The sequence below is a fragment of the Sinohyriopsis cumingii genome, chromosome 1, assembly GCF_028554795.1.
Source record: "Sinohyriopsis cumingii isolate HCF-2022 chromosome 1, ASM2855479v2, whole genome shotgun sequence".
In the NCBI taxonomy this organism is placed as follows: Eukaryota; Metazoa; Mollusca; class Bivalvia; order Unionida; family Unionidae; genus Sinohyriopsis; species Sinohyriopsis cumingii.
The window spans coordinates 125181824-125206372 of record NC_142961.1 but is presented as its reverse complement, the minus strand read 5'-3'; the positions used below and the strand labels follow the sequence as shown (position 1 = coordinate 125206372).

The window sequence follows — 24549 nt, the reverse complement described above, 5'->3', positions numbered from 1 at the left end:
CCTGACTTTGATTCAGAGCCAGTACGAGTTGTGGTAAACAACTTTTACAAAAAAAGTCTTTTAAAATTCTTTTTCAGAGTAAGATTCATAAGTGGTATCGAGGCCATACTTGGAGCACGTGAAAAATAACATGTATTAATTAGGCTTTTTTTTCTCCAGAGGATTGACCCATATCCGGGCATCTGTTTTGCGTTGTAGCTAGATTGATTATTGATATTCCGAGACCATTATTTGGGATAATTATTTTCTTTTCTTCAAATTATTTGGATTCCTAGAGATTATTTTCCAGTGGAAATACTTGCTAAGTATTTTGTTTTCTTTAACATATTTGGATTCCAAGAGATTATTTTCCCCTGGAAATACTTGTGCTCTAAAAAAAGTCTTGTATAAGGACAGTTATCGAAATTTACACAGAATTCAAACACTGGAATATAATTTTCTGGATTCATTATAGAACAGCTGACACATCAGCACGATGCCGACCACAGCATACATCATCAACTTCCATTTTGGATTTAATCGGGATTCGATCTCAATTTCATTATGACTTTTTATTAGTAGAACTTCTTTGTTTTAATTCTTGGATTATTCTTTGATTATTTTTAGATTTGATTCGTAGAACCGTTAGTTCTTTTTTTCAATTTTACCTTGTTTTTTCAAGGGAAATACATTATTTGTTAAATTTTACAAACATTGTTTTCTTGTTACGTTTTGTAAGAGTCTAAACACTCTACGTCTTCGTTAATAACTGTACCTTCGGCTTCCAATTCTCCCACTTGGTATTGTACTTGGATATTAACGCACAATTCACCGTCAGGAAGAGATGAGAAAATGGCTGTCTCACGCATTAAGTTTAACACAAAATCTTGCAATCCCCGACTCTGGCAGAACATTGATAATTTGTCAAATGCATATTTGCTATGTGGCCGAAGATAAATAGTGACACATCCACGTTCGGACTTCATTATTTCACAGCCAGTTGGTGGTAAGAAAATTTGGAGCAAGCATGCACTATCAGTATTGTTAACATATTTGTTGATTTCAATTTCAACATTTTCCATTACAATGCCTTCTTTCTCTACAGTCAACCTTACAGTACTGACAGGTGTTGGAGACAATGCTACTGCAATCAGAAAAGATAAGTGCTTGTACTTTCTTAGTGATTGTACGAAAAACATTTTGTTTGGTATTTGTATTGTTTTTGTATTGTTTTTATTCTGTGATCATGAAAAGTAAAATATATGAATGTTTCATTCTGCGTTTGGTGTCACATTTAAAAAAATAATGATATTTATACATTTGTTTCAACAATTAATCTTACAGTTACAAGACCACTTTTCTATTATATATAGTCAGTAGACTAACGAAATGATCTTTTTTGAATAACACTTACTTGTGTTTGTCGGAAGGCCAAATCATGATTAACTGAAAAAGAGGTCTGTATACACAAATCATGATTAACTGAAAAAGAGGTCTGTATGCACAAATCATGATTAACTGAAAAAGACGTCTGTATGCACGAGGTTAGAAACAATCCAACAATAGAATACGAAAAACATAAATCTATGCAAAGACACCGCTTATTTAATTACAATTTGCACTATTTATATCTTGAGAAATGTATAGAACATTTCTTATTAAAATGTTAAATTCAACAACACATATTGTTGATAAACTTTCATATAGTGCCTCAAAATAATTTGCACGGTCACATTAATGTTTTACTCTGTACTATACACTAACACTCTTTAGTAAATCATTATAAAGCAATGAAAGATCAGCCTTTAGCGCTAAGGCACCGACATCTAACCGATTCTGAGCAAATTGTCTGCTCGTAACGTAATCTGCTTTCTCACCCTCTCTCCAGTACATACATACATACATACATACATACATACCTGTGACAGAAAAAGAAGCTTCATGAACATCAACCAGATGGACATCAGTGTTTGACGGATTCTTACCTATAATGGAGTATATATACCGTAAACTATTTGCATCTGTAGGGTACTCTTCTCAGTTAAACGACACTTTGAATTCGATAATAGTAATACAAAGTTATGTTATGCGATTTTAACTGGCAGTACAGTCTACGTACATAGTTCAAGGGAGTGGCAATTCGTGCAGTATAGTCTACGTACATAGTTCAAGGGGGTGGCAATTTGTGCGTTCTTTCGACTTAAGATAGTGTTTTTCTATCGAGAATAGAAAAACACTATCTCAAGTCGAAAGAAAGCACAAATTGCAGAACATTCCTTTGGACTTTGTTCATGCACATTTCATTTTAAACCACTGATTCGATGCATTAACCCAAACATGAATGCGTTTGTTATTGCTTGTTCTAGTATGCAATTTGAAATCATTCTTTCGTCTTACTATTTGAGAGAGCTTGAGGTAAACGTTGAGATCCCTTTCCTCTAGGTTGAACTCTCGTTTCACTATTAAATCGGTATGGCATACGGTAATACTAAGCATGGGCAAACATCACAACAACAGTATCAAACATTTAAACAAATCTGATACAATGGCCACATCCATACTCAAATACTTTGGCCCAAACATTCTCGTAGATCTCCTTATAAGCAAATTATTCAGAAACCTTCCAAGATATCAATAACCTTAAAGAAAAGGTTCATCTAAATTCTGCTAATGCTTAAGACTGCACTGAACCTTTCTCTCACTAGAGGAATACAATATTCATAATCGATTCCATGATAATTAAGCTGGGCCTGTTCATATCCACTATCAACTTCTAAAACATTTGATTGATACAGCTTTAAATGACACCACTAAACATTTACAATAAAACATGGGAAACCGTTGACCAAACCATGAAAGGGCTAAACCGACTCTTCCTACTATCTTCCCACATCATTAACAAACTGTATTTGTAAAAGTAATGAACAGAAGATAAATGACAGACTATTTTGATACCTCGAAACTAACGAAATACTATCAGACGTTCAATGTACGTTCATACGCAAGGGAAGTACAATATACCATCTTTTAAGACTTGAAGGATTTATTTCAGAAACTTTCGTAAAGAAAGAACATATAGTTATCGTTTTATTTGACTTGAAGAAAGCTTATAACATCACATGGGCGTACGGCATAATGAATTGTTTAACCTAGGTATAAGAGGTCAACTAACAAACTGTATTCAACAAGTACTTGAAACATAGAAATCTCAGAATTAACGTAGGCAATAACCTTTCTGAAAACTGTACCAAGATGAGGATACACCTCACCGTAGCAAATTGTCAGTCATTCTGTTGAATATAGAAATCAATTGCATAGTGAAATGACTTAATCCAGAAACTTACTACTAATTATATGTTGACATTGTTTTGATCTTTTATACTACTGAACGTCAGCAACAGAAGCAAAGTTCAGAATGGGCAGAATAAAACGAGTTCAGATTTGTAAAGAAAAAAGCTATATTTACACTGTATCTTGTCAGTTGTCTATTTCTGCTGTAGAGGAGAGCAATGGTTTAGTGCTTAATTTGTTTTACCGTTAACTAACTTTTCTTCAAGATATTAGGTACATCATGGATAAATGCAAAAAGCCAGGTATTTAATGCAAGTCGTGGACAGTGCAGAATGCGAAGCAGAGACGAAGATATTGCTTATGGTCAAGGACTTAAAAACTTATATGGATGCATTTAGAACTTCACTGTCGGAAAGCATCCATGTGGATGCAAATGAACAATCACTGCATCTAAGATGAACTACACTAGCTCTTCAAAATGCTACCAAACCATTTTTTAATCATCTAACCCAACATATGATACTGTGTTTAGGCAAAAACAATAATCCATACACATTCAGAAACCAAACTTCATTTCTCTTTTTGGTAATCGTCCTTACTTAAGAACAGCACAAGTCAGTGTTACAACTATTGCAAAACTATATTCCCAAATTACAAACGTGTTTATCAAAATCTCCCAAAAATGTTTCGTGAATTCAAAATGTCCTCAAGAAATCCTCTTCTTTTTCAGAGTGAATTCAAGAAACTCAGAGCCTCCTACTGCAGACTTGCGTCCCTCTATACAGAGGGTCCCTAAAGTTGGAGGCAATTTTGTAGCTTCCATTGCAACACCCCGTGGAACCATCTCGAAACTGTTACCGAATAAAGGCTCAGGTTTTACTGCAGAAAGTAGATCCATGCCCAAAGTTTGGAACTTGGTGAAACCTCTTAAGAAACAAATTACATCGTCTTTTTGGATCTCCTTTCCACATTGAGAGCATTGCAAAATTTTAAATCTGAGAATCCATATATAACAGAAACATATTCTCGTGGAATCTGGGAAAATATTCTGTATTGTCGAGCGCCTAGCCACATTAGCATAAAAGGCAATTAAAGGTCAGATAAAGTAGCCATAGCTGCCCTGCAGTCATCGGTTTGCGAATGGAAGATTTCTTATAGTAGTTTCAAATTTGGTATAAATCCGCATATGCATTACACTTGGAGCGTTAGGTTCAATGGAAACCCTACAACAAACTTCAGAACATTAAACCCAGTCAAACGTAAAGTCTGGGCTATACTGACCTACTTCCTACATTAGTGAATGCTCATCAGGCTGCATCACCTTATGAAATTTCATGATTATAGATAGGATGGTATGTGCATAGCATGTAAAACTTTGTTTTGTGGTCATGAGCTAAACGCAGGAATCTAATCTAATCTAGTTAAATGTGAAATGTGGGGCACAGCGACCTTTTGTACCGATATGGTACTAATACATATGTATCTAGTTTAATGGTGCAAACATGTACAGTTTAAACAAAATATGCAACCAAAGTCCGTGAAGAGCGAACTAATTAATGGTCACAGTAAACTGGTTTTGTTACCAGGTAAACGCAAATATCGAACGAGGAATGTACAAACAATTTACATGCATGAACAAAGTTAGCCCCAGGAGGAAGGTCCTATGAAACACACTAAAAACCTGTTGCCTGTGACTTTGGAATAAAGTATGCTTGAGGCTGTGAAGCCGTAGACAACTATGTACTTTTATATATGTGACGTCTAAGACAACACACTATGTGGATTAAAGGTATCATGCAAGGATTTTGTTGTTGTGCTCATATATCTTATGCTATATATATTTACCGACTTTTAACCGTTTCCTTTCTTTCAATATATCACAGTACTTCTATTTATGCTTCCTTGGGAATTTTTATCTTACTAAAGTTTCAGCGCTTTATATTTTCAGTTTTTAACTTAATGTTTAATCAGCACCATGTAAACATTATTGTGGTGTTGTTTCTTTAAATCATATATATATATATATATATATATATATATATATATATATATATATATATATATATATATATATATATGTGTGTGTGTGTGTGTGTGTGTGTGTGTGTGTGTGTGTGTGTCCATTCTTTACGCGAGAAGAAATTGTACAAGCACTTCCTGTTATATCTTTAGAGTGATGACACATTTCACTAGATAGCAGAGCAACATTATTTGTCTGAAACTTAATAATATTAATTCTATCCTGCTTCATTTTATAATTGGCAAAACATTCTTGAAGAGAATAAAAAGCATTTCAAAGGATATATATATATATATATATATATATATATATATATATATATATATATATATATATATATATATATATATATACACATAAAACTGCAGATGGATTCTATTGTAAGAAAGAAGCATACGACAGTTTTCAGGTGCCTCGTGTCTCCCTTTTCCTTCGTCAAAAAGTTTCTCCAGTTCCTCAACCATGTTATTATTGTCCCTGTTGACTTCTTCGAGGGCATAGAGAAGAACAAACAAAGCCTCCGGTAGGTGTTTCTTCATTATTTCCAACAGCGTCCTCGTCATCTCCACTCTTCTTCCCAAAGACCAAAATACTGCTTCATACTCGTCTACAGAGAATATATTTTCTTGCATAAAGAAATCTAATATATACTCAGGTTGGAGCTCGTCCATCAAAAATTCTTCTATTCCTGGCCAGGCGTTCAAAACTTCTTTTGAACTCCATTGACGCATATATGGCTTGTCTGGAATGTAAATGTACACGTGTCCGTTATGAAGCAGACAATGTGAAATTCGAATGGTGTAATTACAAATTGTTAAAATATTAAGTATTTCAGTCCTTGTACGAAACTGTCTAGAACCTGTGTCCATTCTGACATTGAATATTCACGAAGACCTCTCATGGCGATATTCATAGCATTTGTTGGTGTGTTTCGTGCAAATCGTATTGAGGAGAAGTATAATTAATACATCAATCGCCGGGTTTATTTATTCGTTTGCTATCTCTCAAACACACACACACGAACACACACATGTGCGCGTGCAAATAATTTCAACAGGTATGCATATAGAGATGGAGAGGAGAGGAATATAGAGAGCATGTTTACCTGGCACTACCCCATCAGTGTTCTCAAGTTTATCTGCCAAATCTTCACAACCTGTTTTACGGAGTGCACGATTAAAAGCTTGAAAGTGTTTCCTTATCTTTTTTCGGAGCATTATTTGGAGAAGTATGTCAACACGTGCATGTCTTGGATATGAGCCTCGCATTATATTCTCCAAATCGAATTCCTCCAAAACACCATCTTGAATAAAGTGATCGCAGATACTCTGAATGCAGACTCTTCTTTTTAGTTCCCGATAATGTCGTCGAAGGGATGCCAATGCTGCTTCACATTTGTGGTGGCCTACGTAACGTATATATATATATATATATATATATATATATATATATATATATATATATATATATATATATATATATGTTTGTATGTGTATGTCTGCTAAATAGCTAAGTCTATATTACAGTTGCATAGTAGTAATATTCAATTTATGGACTGTGGCTGTCGAGATGTCGTATGTGAAATTCAAGTTTTATGGAGCGTTTTTTCTACTTAATTGAGGATTTAATATTGAAACTGGGGACTAAAAAGATATTAACATGGTTCCCTTTCATGTTGAGCATTCATGTAACTACCCATTATTCACATTTTCCGTTCCAGAGGTTAATTACAAAACCCTCCATGAAATTTCGATTAATTTTAACGCATAGATTAGTGACTCAGATGTCTTTTCCTTTAGTTTCAGTATTTTATGTTCTGGACCGTTTTTTCCTCCATGAATTGTTATGCATGTATTTATTTTCGAGGCGAAACAACATAACAGTTTATGTTATCTTAATGAAATTAGTACACATATTAAATTAATAATGAGATCTACCTTTTACTATTCACAATATTTCAGTTTCAATATTCCAAAAAGTTTTTGTCAGTTTGTCTGTTTTTTTATCCAATCACAATTCAAGCTTTCATTTCTGGAGGAAACCACATGATGCTTATCACTTATTTGTATACTCTGCATAGATGTACTTCATTCATGTAGATTCTTCTGGATACCATTCTGTCTCCAAGCTGACATGTCGGTCGAGTCTTAGATCTGATATGTAGACGGATTTGTCTTCTTGTTTTTCTTTTCTTTTAATTCTTACGATATATAGTACTGGGGATATATTTTTTTGTTATGATCATCTACATGTGGGTCTTTATGTCCATACACATCTTGTTTCCAGAGCATGCAGCACCGACTTAGTACACACATCTTATGCAAGTTGCGTAAAGGTGTATGCTACTTAAAATTATCAGCATTCACTTTTTATGTTACCACGGACACAAAGTGTAGCATAAATAATATATACATTGAGACAGCTGCACCAAAGCGCACCACTAATGTGCATAAATCTAGCGTAATGGACTATGGGTACGCATAATACAAATCTTTAGTAAGCACTGAACCAAAGAAACATGTCATATGTAGAGCTATATTTTATACAGGATTTCAGTTTGATTCTGCTCAATTTAAGAAGTCAACACAGATATATCTAATCTATTTTCAGATGAAGATAAAATATTGAATTCCAACTAGTTCTCTACCATAAAGTTGTAGCACACATGTGAAGGATCTTTACCTGATTTCTTTATTTTTGTTTTGCGTCTCTGTTCGCTCGTAAATTTCAGGTTCACGTATGTCGTAGACGATTGATATTCTGCACCATCTTCTGGAACAAAATTGAGTTGCGTCAAGATGAAATTTATTATTTGTAACTTTTGAAGATGAACACTCCAGAAGAAAAAAAATCCCAAACAAACAGCCATATAGAATCCCAAGAATACCTGAACTTCTGAAAAAGGACACATGTTATTATATCTGTTCATCCGTTCTGATCAAAATCCACTGGATATTAACTTTCTGAGTACTGGAAATTCGACCACATAGCATGGAATACATAGCACTGATAGTCATCTCCCTCAACAAATACTTTAGAAAACAATTTAAAATAGCATACAGCTCTAAAACGAAAAGGCTTATACTTAACATTTCAACTATTAGGCCGGCATGAATCTAAAATATCATCACAAATGTATACCTATTTATTCATGTTAAGTAAACGATGGCGGAGAAAGGCAATAGCTATCATGACCATGTTTCGAGAAAAAGGTAAGCATAGCATTATAAGAGACACTTTTCTAAAATCCGGTAGACAAGGAAGAAAAGGGAGAAAACTGGGGTACATAAGCAACTATAAAACTAGAACCACTGAATTTGTCTATAAAGGATGCCAAGACAACGACTAAGAGCGAAGTATACGGCGTTTGTGGAGGTTAACGTAGCATAATCATCATAATTTCCTTTAATATCGTAAAGAGAGTAAGTATTAATGTAGGTCCAACAGAAACAAATAGAAAAATAGTACAATTTGTTTGTACTTCGTGCTCATTGTTAAAGCTTCTTCTGATTTTACTGAACTGACTGATTGACCGATCAGTGTGTCGGCTGGTTTGTTAGGGTTTGGATACTTTAATTTACAGAGGTAAAATGAACCAACCAATTATAAGATTACTTTATAATTCCCAAGTCTCCTGAACTGCATCATTTGAATATTTATCATTGAGATCTCTTTATAAAGAATAAAAAGATGTTCTCAACTGCCTTTTATTGCCAATGAAGGATTTCATAATTGCGTATTGTACCATAACCACCATCATCTTGTAACATACTAGAAGCTTTTAAAACAAAAATAAAATAAATTTGAGGCTTAAAATAACATCATGCAAGAAATGGAAAGGGATAGGTTACTTACTGCATCTTGGAACAGTTTGATATAATTTGATGTATGTATATGTCATCCACTTACCCGTACTTGTTTTTGTTTGGCTTTTGGGATCCTGAAATCTTCCTTCATTATGAGATCGGGCTGAAATAAAATATTAAATGTTTTATTTTATTAAAAATTATTAGTCACTTTCTCATTCATGTTTTCATTTTCCGACGATGAAACGTTCCACAAGAAGCTCGAACTTGTCGTGTGCACTTTTATCAAATCAATGTTGCTTCCGTTTTTGTAGCATCTGTCTGAAAACGTTAGTCACAGAGTCGTTGTAGAAGGCAAAGATAAAACAGGCAAGACATGCAATAAATATAAAATGCAGTTAATTGGTTGCATGTTGAGACATTTGAGCGTCCTTTCTCTAATTTTTCAAGTAGCAACGTAGAATAGAAAATATGAATAAATTCATATAAAATATTAACACACTACATTCTTCAGTAAAATTCATAATTAGAAAACAAATACGACACAAACATCGAAATCTAACTGATAAACACCAATATAGTCTCCCAAGCAGCTGTCTTCCGAGGATTGCATTAGACAATCTCGTAAATACGTGCATTGAGAAGACGCTTAGTTTGCTCTGATAATGAAATATCCCAAAAGAAGGTCTGATGAGTTATCTAAATGGATGAATCAAAGCTACGAGAATGACAGGATAGCGGAGGCAGCACAAATAGCTAAATAAGCAAAGCACAATAACCAAGTAAATTATAAACAAAAGGAAAAGACTGCTCTGATATCATATATCCTCCTGACCAACTATTCAACCACCCCGAAGAAGGTTTGATCATCCTAAAACACTACTTCACCGTGGAATCTTGTGCAGACTAAAGCTAATTCTCCCAAATAAAACAGCAGTAGTCTACAGCAGAACCATCTATCTCAAAGACATCAAATTCTGTGTGAAGCTAACGTCAATTAAATTCTTAGAATATACAGAACATTTGGGCCCCGTGGTGATGAAAGGTGCAAAACGTGTCAACACTTGATAGAAACCAAACATATTCTCTAGCACAGCAACGAGAAGCATGAAAAGGCATTGATAATTTGCTCTCAGTATCTCAGCAAAACTGAAAATATTGACCAAAGTCTTAGCAGATCTGATTAAATGACAAAGAAGCTTGACAGAAGGCCAGTTGCAAATCACTTTTCTTCCCCTGGCCACACATTCAGTAATATAATACTAGCTGCAACGGCTCACAACTGTAATTGAATTTCCTCCATATTCAGGAAAGAAAATGAATCGAACTGGATATGCCACCTTGGGACAAGCAAAACACACGGCTACCACACCTAAATAAAATCCTCAGTTTTTTAAAGCCGATATTTTAAAATTAAAAAATTCATTCACTTTTGCTCATTGCTCACTCATTCACACACACACACACACACACACACACACACACACACACACACACACATATCTACGTATAATGACATCGAGAGATCATCGATTGATGCCTTACTTGTCAGCTGTTGGCAAATCAAACTTGCCATCACTTTTTTCATGTGTCATGAATACTATCAATGTATCGTAAATGGCATTTAAAAAAAATTATTTGTAAGAGAGTTAACAATAGCATACCAGTATAATTCACATAATCAGGTGTTGTCCCTTCAGCTGAAATGAGAAATCAGCGTGTTTTCTTTTATAAAAAAACGAAACCTAATATAAGGAACATTAAATCTATCACATACAAATAGGAATTTGCCAATTTTAAACACTAAATGACGGAAAACAATTTCAGATTGGGCGTCATAACGTCAGACTGGGACATGAAGTCGTTTCCTTTCAATATTTTACCCTTTGATCCAGGGGACCGTTACGTTCATATTCCTACTAGAACTTCATATCCAGATATTGTGATACATATTTTGGGCTTGATTCATAAGAATAAACAACAGAAGTGTTGTATTAAATGTTTGTTATAAAATATATTCGCAGTTTATATTTCCCCTGGCCACACATTCAGTAATATAATACTAGCCGCAACTGCTCACAACTGTAATTGAATTTCCTCCATATTCAGGAAAGACAATGAATCGAACTGGATATACCACCTTGGAACATGCAAAACACATGGCTACCACTCCTAAATAAACATCTTTTTTTTTAAAGCCAATATTTTATAATTAAATGATTCATTCACTTTTGCTCATTACCAACTCAATCACACACACACAGATATATATATATATATATATATATATATATATATATATATATATATATATATATATATATATATATATATATATATATATATATATATATATAATGACATCGGGAGATCATCGATTGATGCCTTACTTGTCAGCTGTTGGCAAATCAAACTTGCCATCAATTTTTCCACGTGTCATGAATAATATCAGTGTATCGTAAATGGCATTAAACCAATTTTATTTTAAGAAAATTAACAATAGCATACCAGTATAATTCACATATTCTGGTGTTGTCCCTTCAGCTGGAACGAGAAATCAGCATGTTTTCTTTTCAAAAACGGAACTTAATATCAGGAACATTAAATGTATCACATACAAATAGGTACAGGCCAATTTTAACACTAAATGTCGGAAACCTAATTCAGATTGTGCGTCATACCGTAGGACTGGGACATGAAGTCATTTCCTTTCAATATTTTACCCTTTGATCCAGGGGACCGTTACGTTCATATTCCTACTAGAACTTCCGGTCCAGATAAACAGTTTGAGCATGATTCATAAGAATAAACAACACGTGTTGTATAAAATGTTTGTTATAAAATATATTCGCAGTAGCAAAGAGGGAACTTATTGCACAGAACACCATGTTTGCGAGCATTTCTCCATTGTACCAATAAAAGTTGAATGCAAACTGTAATGTACAACTATAACACGTCTATTTCTCCTTTATGTACACAATTATCAACGTCCTGAGTTTTCTTTCCTTTTTATTAACGTTTGGGCAGCTGTATAAGTATTTATCCATAATCAGCGATCGTTCAACGGCTATACTTACAAACAAACCTTCTTGCCAGCGTTTATCTTTGGTTTCATTTTTTTATATTCTTTGAACCATGAAAACAGGTGACATCTTTAGCAAGTTTAATTACCAAACTTAAAGCAAAATCCTACCATATGCTTTTCCTAAGAACCATACGCAGATATCCACTATTTCCTGGGTTGAGCATATATAATTGTAAATACCAATTAATTGATAGCTAATTTGAAGAAACAGGATTGAGCCCTAACTGACATTATGTATTTAAAAAACTAGCAAAAATCCTATCTATATCTGTAGGTCAAAGTCAATAATATAAATAGTAACTATCATTTATTACGTTCTTCGATACAACGTTTCCTTGTTATAAATTCTTAATTGTAATATTCCTCGGCCAAATACATAACTACGCATTCCAAAGACTTTGTTTTAAATTTCCTTTGTTACAAAGTTTAAGTGGTGGTCCGCCTGAGAATTAGCTCAATTGTAAAGTTTTTATCACTTGATGTTCCGAAACCAAGTAAACAATGGCTGTCAGTGCTATAAAGATCCGATAGCACGATGCCCAGGACCTCTTGAATTTCAGAGCGGGACCTTCGAGTATTCCAAGTGAAGTGTCAATTGGGCTAGGCGGAAAGACAATCTAATTTTCCTGATAAAAATTCCATCCCGCTGATAAAATGCATCATTTTATTTACAAGTTGTTGAAAGACTGGTACATTTTTAATATATATCCGCATTTATACCCCTGTCCCTTTTGAAGGTCATCTACTTACCATACTTCTATTGAAGACCACCGCTCCTGTGGCCTAGTGGTTATAGCGTCCGCCTCAGATGCGGGAGGTCGTGGGTTCAATCACCGGCCGAGTCATGCCAAAGACTTACAAAAATGGTACTAACAGCTGCCTCGTTGGGCGTTCAGCATTAACAGGTTAGTGAATGGACTGGTCGGCCTGGTGTCAGGATAATGTGACTGGGTGGGACATCATACTAAATGTCTACGGCATGATGCCCCAGTGCTAGACATCACTATAAACTGCCACATGGCAGATATCTTAGTGATATGACTGAACAATTGTTGAAGCTACGTTAAAAATCCAAATAACACCACATCTATTGAAAAGTTGTATACTATGTGTACAACGCGAAGCATGTGACCTATCCATAGGGAACAGATTACCTGGGTCACTTATGATTAATACTAGGTTAGCTTTGACATGCATGTTAATCTTTTGGTGGTAGGACCAAAGTGGAGCAAATGCCGTTATGCCGGCGACAACACCGACCGTTTTATACCCGAAATCAATCGCTTTGAATATTAACATATTTAAAAAAAATTGAAACAAGACGTCATTTTATATATGCATTACAGAAGCCAGCCAGAACCTCTCAGCTGGGCGGAGGAACTGTTCCAGCAGTGGTTGCAACCGGTACAGTGATGCATAGTTGAGTATTTATATTTAGGTCTCACTGGATAGTTTCGTATTTTGACACCTCCCTAATTTTTAATGTAGAAGGCATGAATCTAATCATCACAAGCCTAGCATTTACAAATTCACACAGAAGGTAAATCTGTAATTGGTTGAGATTTACTTTGAGTTAGGCTTGGAAATGGGTTGGCTTGTTGGTGACTGCCTGTCACAGTTAGATGAGCATTGGAGATCAAATGCGTGACTTGGGCTGCAAATCAGCATCCGACTTGGCTTACGTATTTACATGTGTCTGCTACAGAGGTAAATATCTAAAAATCTAGATGGTTGTGGGGTGATGTAACGTATGCTAATTTGTTATAGTACTAGTGAACTTGATTCCTGCGAGCTGCTTCCGGACTGGTTGCCTCAAATTTGGATTTGTTTGCGACATTTGGAAAATTCAATACAATTGAAAAAAGAATATAAAACGAGATATTGCAAAATGAAATAACAAATAAAAGAGTTTACCAATATAGATATAAACAATTAGACTCATATTAAAGGTTACATTTAGATAAAAGTTTAAATAATTAAAATTGTAATGTTTTTGTGCAACAATATGTGTTCATTAACACCGATTCTCTGTACCATTTCCAGAAGTTTAACGCAAGAATCATCACGAGTGTGTTTGTCTAGAATTACCAGCTGCATTATTTATTTTTCGTAGCCCTGCTGATACTCATAGCGGAATTCCAGTAAGAGACGACCAATATCTTTTCAAGCATTTTTAAATCATCATATTTAATACATTCTATTTTCGATTTAACAAGTTTAACAAGTTTACAAAAGCGTATTTTTCATTGAAAAACGATGAATGTGTCGTCTGTAAACAGGCAATGCAATTTTGTATCGGTAGAACAATGGCAAAGGCTTAGCTGGAAAGCAAATTAGGAATACTGCTTGAAAAGTAAACAACGACTTCTTTGGCACACGTGCAGAGTACAATCGTGAAACAAGGACAAAATGCATTGATTTACTAAACTAATTTCAACAAAACAAACATGAATTAAACTTATCTATAGCAGAAGGAACTTACGAAGGAATAATTCTTAAAAATACAATTAAAATGAATTTTATAAAATGGCTTGGAAAAGACTTATGAAATAATTGTCAATGCTGGAGATGCTATCATTTTTGAAATCATTGTCAATATTTAAAATAATCTATTGAATGAAATGAAACATGTTCATACGACCTCAAATGTTATCCGAAACTCCGTATGTTTTATAACAATTAATCAGGGAATAATTGAATCCGCACTAAATGCTGACTAGACAAGTTTAAAAAATGTTAATATCTAAACGGAAAAAGAAAGAATGGAGGAAAAAGAAAATACTGGTAATGAAAAGAAAAAGATTAGACAATAATGTGCAAGATTTTATCAGTAATCAACTTAACAAACTATAATGACCCAAAGTCGCTAATAGGTTCTTGTATCTAGTTTTTGGATGGCATTTTACGAGTCTTTGAAAGTTTCCACTGGCCACGTAGTGTTTGATCAGTAATTACAATTTTATTTCTTTATTCACTGGAAAAATTAAATATTCATTATGGAATGAAAAAATTACACATTCATGTTGCTAAACTTTAGTTATCTAAGGTGCAGATCATTAGACGGAACACATAGCATCTATAGCATCGCATCTCATTAAAGCACTTGCAAATTCTATTTTTTTCAGTTTTAATTGAACTCATTTCATCCTTCATCACTATGGTATGTTTTTTTACTTTATTCATTTATGTACTCGCGATTATTTCTTTTTTATTTCTTCTTTCTTGTTTTGCTCCTTGCGATGACGTTTATTTTCATCCTTCTATTCATCGTGGAGTTTTTTGTTGACGTGATTTACGAAAACTTTGTACGAAAAGTTACTGGATGACCTTATGTTATTTTCCAATTAAATTCAAAATGAAGGTAATATTTTAAAGCAAACCTAATGGAAATATAGAATTTTTACCTATAAATACATTATGAATTGTTAGATTGCATGATAATCGCGATTTATTTGTCATACCATGCATATAATGTACATTGAACAGCTAGTGGACAATATAATGATTGACGTTCGCTGTCATCTTTTTAGCTCTTCAGTTCTGGTAACTGTGTGAAAAAAACCAACTGAGTATGGGACCGAAATCAAAAGAATAGTTGAATTATATTTCTGTCTTTTAGGAAATGCAACTTTTCTGACGACCTTCTGGCTCTGTGTTCAACTGGCAGGTTTTACTTACTTTTGCAATATTAGGTTTATTAAGTTCAGTTTCATGCAATCTTTTTAAGTAGGTTTTAGTTAAATCGTGAAAAGTGTACCGCTTGTTGAAATCTCCTCAGGATCAACTGTTTCATACGGAGGATCGTCTCCCACATCTGAAATAGAAGAAATGAATAAATGTTGTGGCATTCATGCTTTTACACAGTGATTTAAATTTTATGGAAAAATATGCTGTAGAAATTGAATAAGAAACATAACTTAACTTTGCATTCTTTTGTCCAATTAATAAGTCTGATTTCTAATTAAATGTATGGGTGTGTGATTTAGATTTTATAACGTAGCTTTAACAATTTCAGTCATATTGCTACGATGTCTAAAGCGTGGCGGTTTAAAGGGATGTCTTGCACTGAGTCATCATGCTGCAGACATGTAGCATCATGTTCCATCCAGTGACATTATACTGACACGAGGCTTACCAGTCCTAACACTAACCTCTTAATGCTAAGCGCTAAGCAAAACAACTGCTAATACCATTTTTTAAATAAGTCGTTGATGTGACTTGGCCGGAGTTCGAACCAGCGACCTCCTGCATCCGAGGCGGACTCTAATTAATTTAATAGTTTCTACCGAATATAAAAGTAACGTGTCATAAAAAGTAACATAAAGACTTTCACATGATATACAATCGAGGGGATTGACGTTTGTTTACTCAATGCAATGTACATGCTATATTATTGCATCAGGCAAGCTTGGAATAATGTTCCTACCCTCTATGTTTTCGTATATGGCAATAATTAAAATGTCTCTCTCTAAAGATACATCAATTTTCACCTTGCTTCTTTAATTGATAGCAAGTCTGTACGACAAGGGTTATGTCCTGCCTAGATGATGTACGGCACAGTCACCAAAATACAGTATGATATTAGACTTAGGAAGGGATCAAACTATACCGTATAACTTCCAGTTAACCTACATGGAGATTTTTTGGATATTCCAGGTTACGTAAGTCCAGATGATTTCACTAACATCGGCTCCTTGAATTAAAAGATTCATTAATGCCTTTGTTTGTTTTTTTGTTTTCTTTAATTTAATTTTTGAGAAGATCTTGGAAGAAAAAAATGTATGAGAAATTTTACTCATAATGATGGACTCCAGCTCAACCTAGTTGTCCGTAGTTTCAGTTCTTTCTGCTATTTCACATTCATTTGTACAATTTATACACAGATCATTTCTAGACCGCAGATGCATTCTTTGGCACTGGAAGTGCTGAACCATAACGCGTCATTTACCTCTTTCTGTTAATAAGCTTTCGTCCTGTACAGTCTTCTGATCTCTGCTTTCTTCATCATCTGTCTTCACAGGATCTTTTTTATCTGGTGCATTCAGAGAATCCTGGCCATGATAAGGCACATATGTGTTGCGTCTATTGATTGTCCAAGATTCATGTGCTACAAATACATGTGAATAATCAACATTATTAATTAGAGAGAGAAAGATGGGCTGACCAAACCACAAACAGATTGGTATATATATATATATATATATATATATATATATATATATATATATATATATATATATATATATATATATATATATATATATGCATGTGTGTCTGTGTGTGTGTGTGTGTGTAATGATTAACAGTGTCAGATATTTAGATACATATTTTGACTGATCCATATCCAGACGATCTGCAGACTGATCATTCATATCTTGTTAAAAAAATGAAACATAGCAAACATAAAAGAGAGTAGCATTGATGCAGTAATGTTCTTTCTTAAAATGTTTAGCTTTCACCTAATATTTTTAAAGACAGAGTTAATGTCATTCATCAATTCTGAGAAAAGTGGAATGAAGTAAGTTTCCGAAACGCTTTTACAGGACTTATCACTGATGACTCTCCAGCGGATATACTTACGGATTAAATGTACAAAGGATAGCAGTTCAGTCAGTGATTCTACAATGATGAAGATGTTGATATCTAATAATAATTATGATAATAATAATGATGATAATCACCATCATCATCATCTTATTATTATTATTATTATTATTATTATTATTATTATTATTTGCCCTACATAATAAGTCCACGATCAAAGCCCAAAGTGTTTTTGTTTTAGTTTTTGTTTCATTGCTTCGAATTAAAGATAAATATATTTAGTTTTGTAAATTATAAAAACTGTTTATGTACTCAGAAAAGGCGTTGAATTCAGTTGTCAGATGCACATGACCCGTTTCTTATTTTGAGACTATTTATCCCACTTGCGAACATTTGTTTCAAAGGTCATGAACAACAGCATATTCGGCAATTTTATTTTAACCGATTAACGAATTAGTGTGAAAACATCCTAATGGGGGCGGGGTATGTTGCTAAACTACTAATCACGGTTGCTGTAGTAAGTGAACTTTGATACTGACATCTAATGTTGTCAACAACACTCTCTTTGCGAAGCTCGGAGCATGCCTTAAGTTTGTCAGAGGTTTTTGAACTTTGCTGCCGATCCCATTTTATCACAGCTATTGTTTTTCTTACCCATGCTAACCACGTGAGAAAAATGTCAGTAAGTATAAGCGACCTGTAAGCATTCAAAAGACCACAATACATGAATTGCTTAGACACCAAGGATGAAAAAATCTGTGTTTATCTAAATCATGTTCATATCCCTTTCACACGACAGTTTGTATTTGCTGTGAATTGAAAATGTACGATGTCTTAACTGTGTGGAACAAAATATGATAGCTTTGCCTACAACAGCAAGTAAGACAAGTTTGGGGCAACATTTCTGGTTCTGTACTAATCCTTATTCCCTAGGCCTATTTCCGCGAACAATATATGTAACCAAAGGAGATTCCTCATGTTGTGGAAAATATCTGCATATGTTGTAACTCTACTGTTGCATTTCCTTATTTTACATTCGCATTTTGGCTTCCGATGTATGCACGTACAACGGTCAAGACCATTTATAAACCAAATGTAAGTAATTAAAATTGTGTAATTTGAAATTTAAACAAACTTTGTTTACTTTGGTCAACACTTTTCGCATCTCCTGTTAATTGTCGTCGCTGGAGGTGATGAAGAGTCGAGTGCTTGGAAGGTCCTTTACCCATGTCTTTATTCCTGTTCAGTAAAACAGTAAAAGAGTTGATGCAAACATGTCGACAGGGGAAGAATATCAATGATGAAAAGAATTAAAACAATTATTAGGGAACTCTTGTAATTAGCCACATTTAATGTCTTTCCTCAGTTTGAATAAATTAATATAAATCAAACTTTTAGAACAACATTTTACATGTAGGTCATGTAAAAAAGAGTATTTTACAAGTTCTTTTTCATCGTGAAAGAAGGAAAAATTATATAAAGTGTCAAGCTTCCAACATGGGATACATCGGATATATCGATAACATTAAAGGGTCAAAGATCATACTGAGTCTGGGAAAAGGTCAACACGGCGAAAACTAGAAGCTCTTAACAAGGTGTGAAAGTTGATGGTACATGCTTTGAAAGGTCAGACTTTTAGATGTTGCACAGACAAACCAAATTTGCCATGAATTTTTCTTGTTGAGAATTCAGAAAGAGAGCTAAATTATTACTTTAAACAAAAACAATGCTTGCAAAACGAAGATAATAGGAAAATGTGTGTTTACAATTAAAATATAGAATTAAGCTTTCTGTTAATGAGTCACATAAAATCAGGTATTACATAAATCTGAAAGCGGATAAAGGCTGCAACCTTTATACGGATTTTCTGTATGTGATTACGCAAATTAAAAATGGTTAACTCGTTATCCAATCACTGTAGGTTGATACCTCTCACTCATTTGATTCTTCAGACTTTAAATAAACTGGATAAAGGAAAGACAGTGGGTAATTTGATTACAATCAGCACGTTTTGACCTTTGTTGTTATGCTGAAACACAAATTGTCTATCTAAAATCAATACATGTACTAAGTCAACAATATGTTGGTACACAAAAGGGAAACGAAATAATAGCCATGTTTGCCCCCAAAGAACTGTTATAATTTGAATGAGAAGTTTAGGTTTGATTGTAAGAAAAAAATTCTGTACAATTTAACATTTTGAGACAGACTGGATACAGCAGTTGTGGAGGCGGTTGTGGTAACTGACGAAGATACCAGACAAAATGTGCTAACGTTTGGAATTAAGAAGACTTTGAAAATTGATTACTTTAATGCGTTCAAGAGATGTATGATTTTCATTTAACCTATAGAATGTAGTCCACTTACAGTTAAGGGTTTTAATGTCCTAGTCATTTAATACAATTAAGATAATTTACTTGATCAGAAAGTGAAATTTAATCTAATGAACAAGATGTTATGGTCACATCCGTCCTACATACAATGAATTTGTTCACACTGATATGGAAACAGCGATTTGTCCATAATAAAATGTAAAATTCGCATATTTCACTAAATTCAAAGGACAATTTATATGATATCAGAGCCAGGTCATTATGATGAATATGTTAGACTTCAATGATTTTTAGGTTCACTTTTATATTAAAGTTTTGTTTTTCGTTGGAGAAAGAAATGGAGCATTGTGAAGACCATATATCTGAAAGGGATGTTGAAGATGGTAATGTGAAAAGAAATCATGATCCACTAATGTTTGTCAAATTTTGCTATTATCCAACTTGGTTAAGGGATCTGTCTTTGGTCCCTGCGATTGGTACAAGCTTGTACCATAAAGATGATACAAAAAGTCCCCACCTCTGTCTCTCTCATACACGAGGTAGGTCAAATTAATTTTCGAAGTTCCTTGGAATAGTGGTAAAATTATTGTCATAATTATATAATTTGCTTTCATTCAATGACTGGAGTCACCAAAGATAACACCTTCTGTTCTGGTAGAATTTGTAACCAGCCTTAATAGTAGAAAAATACATCTTAATTTCAAAACTGACGACTACAGCATACCTGTATATTTAGAGATTAATTAGACTCGTGATGTCGGTAACTCAACAAGAAATTGTGTATTGCATATTAACATTAAAAAGATATATATATATATATATATATATATATATATATATATATATATATATATATATATATGTCAACGAGACCGTGTGAATCAATAAAGTCCCAAATACACGCTGAACGTGTTACCTATTTATACTGGGAAAATTGACCCGCAAAATGTTGTTATCGTGAGACGGATTGAGTAAGAAGAATGTTTATTGAACAGGTTTTTATCGCTAATACTGCTCAACAGGTATAGCCATGCATTTAAAAAGAAGACATTAGGCATTACGTGCCAAGGATTAAATTTATAAAGGTCATATGACGTTAGACGAAATTCAGCTTACCTAATATGTGTAATGGGATAATGTTGGTGGTTAGCATCGGTAACGTTTTATCTTATCTGACATAATCTGACAAAATCTTTGTCTTTTACAATGTAATTTGCCGCTGATTAAGGCTTTACTGTCTTCACACACACACACACACACACACACACACACACACACACATATATATATATATATATATATATATATATATATATATATATATATATATATATATATATATATATATATATATATATATATGGTGTGTGTGTGTGTGTGTGTGTGTGTGTGTGATTGAACTGTATACCCTCCATTTTCTGAAAGTTTTATGGATAATGTATGAAACATCTGCCATTATATTTGTGCTACATACAAAGTAGCTTCTTGTCATCAAGCAACCCAAAAATTACCAACTAATCCGTACGTTGCGGCAGCGAATATAAATCTATATGTTGGGTTCTCATACAGTTATCAAAGAAGAAACACCAGATTTAAATACTTAAGAGAAAGAACTAAATTTCGTGCAATAAATTATTTATCTTTAATACTGACAGCATAATGAAGACTAGATTCAGTGTAATTTGAGGAACTAGCACATTTTTGTCTGGTAAACGGTTCCTTGACTGCTATATTAATATTATTTACCTCTGAGTGTCTCGTACTGCAGAATATTTGCTTTTTCCCGGACGACCCCAGAACATAAGCTGTCTTGGTTTAAATATAATCGACTCGACACGAAACGTACGCTAACTTGATTTGTTCGTGAACTGGTTCCATTAGACTAAGCACCGGGTGTTGAGAGAGAGAGAGAGAGAGAGTATGTTACGCATGAATGCCTATATTTACGATTAAGTGCCATCGTGTTATTGTTGTTACGCTTAGTCGATAGGGTATAGGGTATAGGGCGACTGATATAGTAACTCGCTGACCCAGATTTAAATTCGCAGTGAGACACAAAGACCTTCTAATCCCTATTAGAGTAATTCTTCTCTGTGTACATTTGTAATATTAGTAGCCCAACGTTTCGAACAATGCTAAACACTTAATGGGACAAAGTACACATAGAAGCACACACACAAACACACACGCACACACACACACACACACACACACACACATTTGTGAGAAAAAATTATTTACAGGATGGTATCAAGAAAATAAACATGAGAAGTGAATGGGAAAGAAAATAAATAAGATGACATAATCACCCAAAAAGGCAAGTAAATTTCATGAAGAGGAAGGAAGTTAAGAACATCAGGGTTATGACCAGAGTGATACAAACTGTGTACATAAGATAAAGTTTGTGCTATCAGCAAGAAAAACAAATACGTGAATTTATTTTTAGACATGAAAACAAGGAAAGGACACCTTAGATAAAAGGTAATTTAACAAATATAACGATGTTAACTTATTTTTTATTGCATATAAACACTAACATTTGTCTTTCTTTCTGTGTTTACGTTACACTAACGCTTGCCAAACAGATCGTCAGTTCCAAACTCGCGGCGAGATTCCATTTTTTAAATACTTTTTTGTTCAAACTTTCTTTTAAACTCGCTCAGCCATATTATTGTTTTTTTAATTCCTTCCTATGACGGGCAATTAACCTAGTTATTAAATAGACTGTGTGTTTATGTTTTACGTCACATCAACACATAATGGTTAGGTTATGGTGAGCCAACTGGTATAACGTGTCTTACCAGAGATACTCACGGCAGTCAGCCTGGGAGAATTTAATGGCACGGTTTGAAGCCGCACTTTACTATTTGCGACAGCGGGACTCTAACCACTCAGCCAGTGCAGTATCTAAATAAATATAAAATCAGAGAGCTGGGCTGTTCGATGGATAAAAATAGTGTTCTCTTCTATCCAACACGTTTTACTACCTCGTCAAAAAGGCGTCTGAGTGAGCGTTGTGGCCAAGTATTTTGACCAAAAGCGTGTTCTTGCTCATGTAATAAAAAGTGTTATGTGTCATACTTTATAATATCTCCCCCACCCCAAAGGCAATATGTACGTAAAGTTAGCACTGAAGAGAAAGATAGCAGTAGGGAGCAGTACACGGCGTCTCAACTGGCTTGATTATATAAGTATAGTATTTCTGCCACGAATTATAAGAGAATGGAAGCAGAATGTCGCGAATATTGTTAATGTAGGATCATAGAGCTAATTAGTATGAAGGAAGTTTGACGCTGTCTTTTTGTGCGATCTATATTCCGGCCAAGTAATACAAAATAGGTCCTCCAGCAATAGGCGATTAATGGAGGCAACTTGTTTGACTTGGTATGTTCCCATTTTGATGTTCATGCTGAGGTCTTTGGAGTTTATTTTAATATACATGCCTTTCTGTTTGTAAGCTTATATTTCTACGAATTACATACATACATACATACATACATACATACATACCAAGATACATAAAATTAATGGGTTAAGATGTATGTGTTCCCTGCATACCCCGTACGGTGTTAACCTGATTACATGAACAGCTGTTTATAAAACTAATACAACGATTTGAGCAACTTCAAAAAGCGGATACAATTTATGTAAGAAACAAAATCTAAAAAGTGATATAAAATAATATATGATAACTGTGTATATAATAAAGACAAATATTCTGCCTCACCCCAACCCCCTAGTAAACTATTTCGTGTGATACATTGCTGCTGAATTTAAAATAAGGCGTTACATTGTATCACTTTCCATGTCTACGGACACTGTTCTCACTTAATATATTATAGCATTTCATAAACCGATGTAATTACATCTAGTTACAATAACCGAAACAAGCAGAAATTATGAAAATAGAAGCCGCGATTATCTCACCTAGTGGTACTTAGAGTTGCAGGGAGTTTAACCTGTTTCTGTCCAATAACGATATTACCTCTATGACGAAACGGGCAATGACTACCAGTTGACAAAATATATGTAATTTTATGGCTACGATAGGCAGACTGGGGGCACCGAGTGGCCGAGTGGTCTAAAGCGCTTTCCGTTACGGATCACTGCCATCTCACCTCTGTCTGCGTGGGTTCGAGTCTAGGATTCGGCCAATGTGGGTATGTGAGAAAGCTTTCTAGTAGCTTTTCGTGGGTCGGTGGTTCTTTCCGGGGTTTTCCCCGGGTTCTTCCTCCACCATTAATACTGGCCGCCATGTATAGCCTATCGTGTGCTGAAAAATGGCGTTAAACCCCACAACAACAACAACAACAACAGACAGACTGAATTAAATTCTGAAACGAATGCTTAACGAGTCGCTGTGGTGTGACAGTTGATCAATGGGTGTTGTTTATCTGTAAGTGGCTTAAAACGATGACGTGCATCGTGGAGTTTTACTTTTCTTACTGCCTACTTTATCTATATAACCCTATTGATTGATCACATGAAGCG

General features: G+C 34.3%; 1 protein-coding gene across 9 annotated transcripts in view; it reads right to left on the bottom strand.

The window, feature by feature from the left end:
- LOC149807816 (uncharacterized) overlaps nt 1–24549 on the bottom strand; it is a 32702-nt gene that overhangs the window by 7701 nt on the left and 452 nt on the right. For 3 of the 9 annotated variants that reach the window (XM_089970833.1, XM_089970869.1, XM_089970901.1), the window contains exons 2-12: nt 18870–18964; nt 17130–17288; nt 15939–15995; nt 11605–11640; nt 10761–10796; nt 9200–9259; nt 7973–8062; nt 6396–6695; nt 5688–6032; nt 1899–1964; nt 755–1123 (exon numbers count right to left, since the gene is read on the bottom strand). In XM_089970833.1, coding sequence (XP_089826959.1) covers nt 755–1123; nt 1899–1964; nt 5688–6032; nt 6396–6695; nt 7973–8062; nt 9200–9259; nt 10761–10796; nt 11605–11640; nt 15939–15995; nt 17130–17288; nt 18870–18954 — 1603 coding nt within the window. In that variant the 5' untranslated portion in view covers nt 18955–18964. Of the gene's footprint in view, nt 1–754; nt 1124–1898; nt 1965–5687; nt 6033–6395; nt 6696–7972; nt 8063–9199; nt 9260–10760; nt 10797–11604; nt 11641–15938; nt 15996–17129; nt 17289–18869; nt 18965–22859; nt 22966–24549 lie in introns of all 9 variants that reach the window. The other 6 variants (XM_089970842.1, XM_089970851.1, XM_089970879.1 and 3 more) reach the window with 6 other exon arrangements.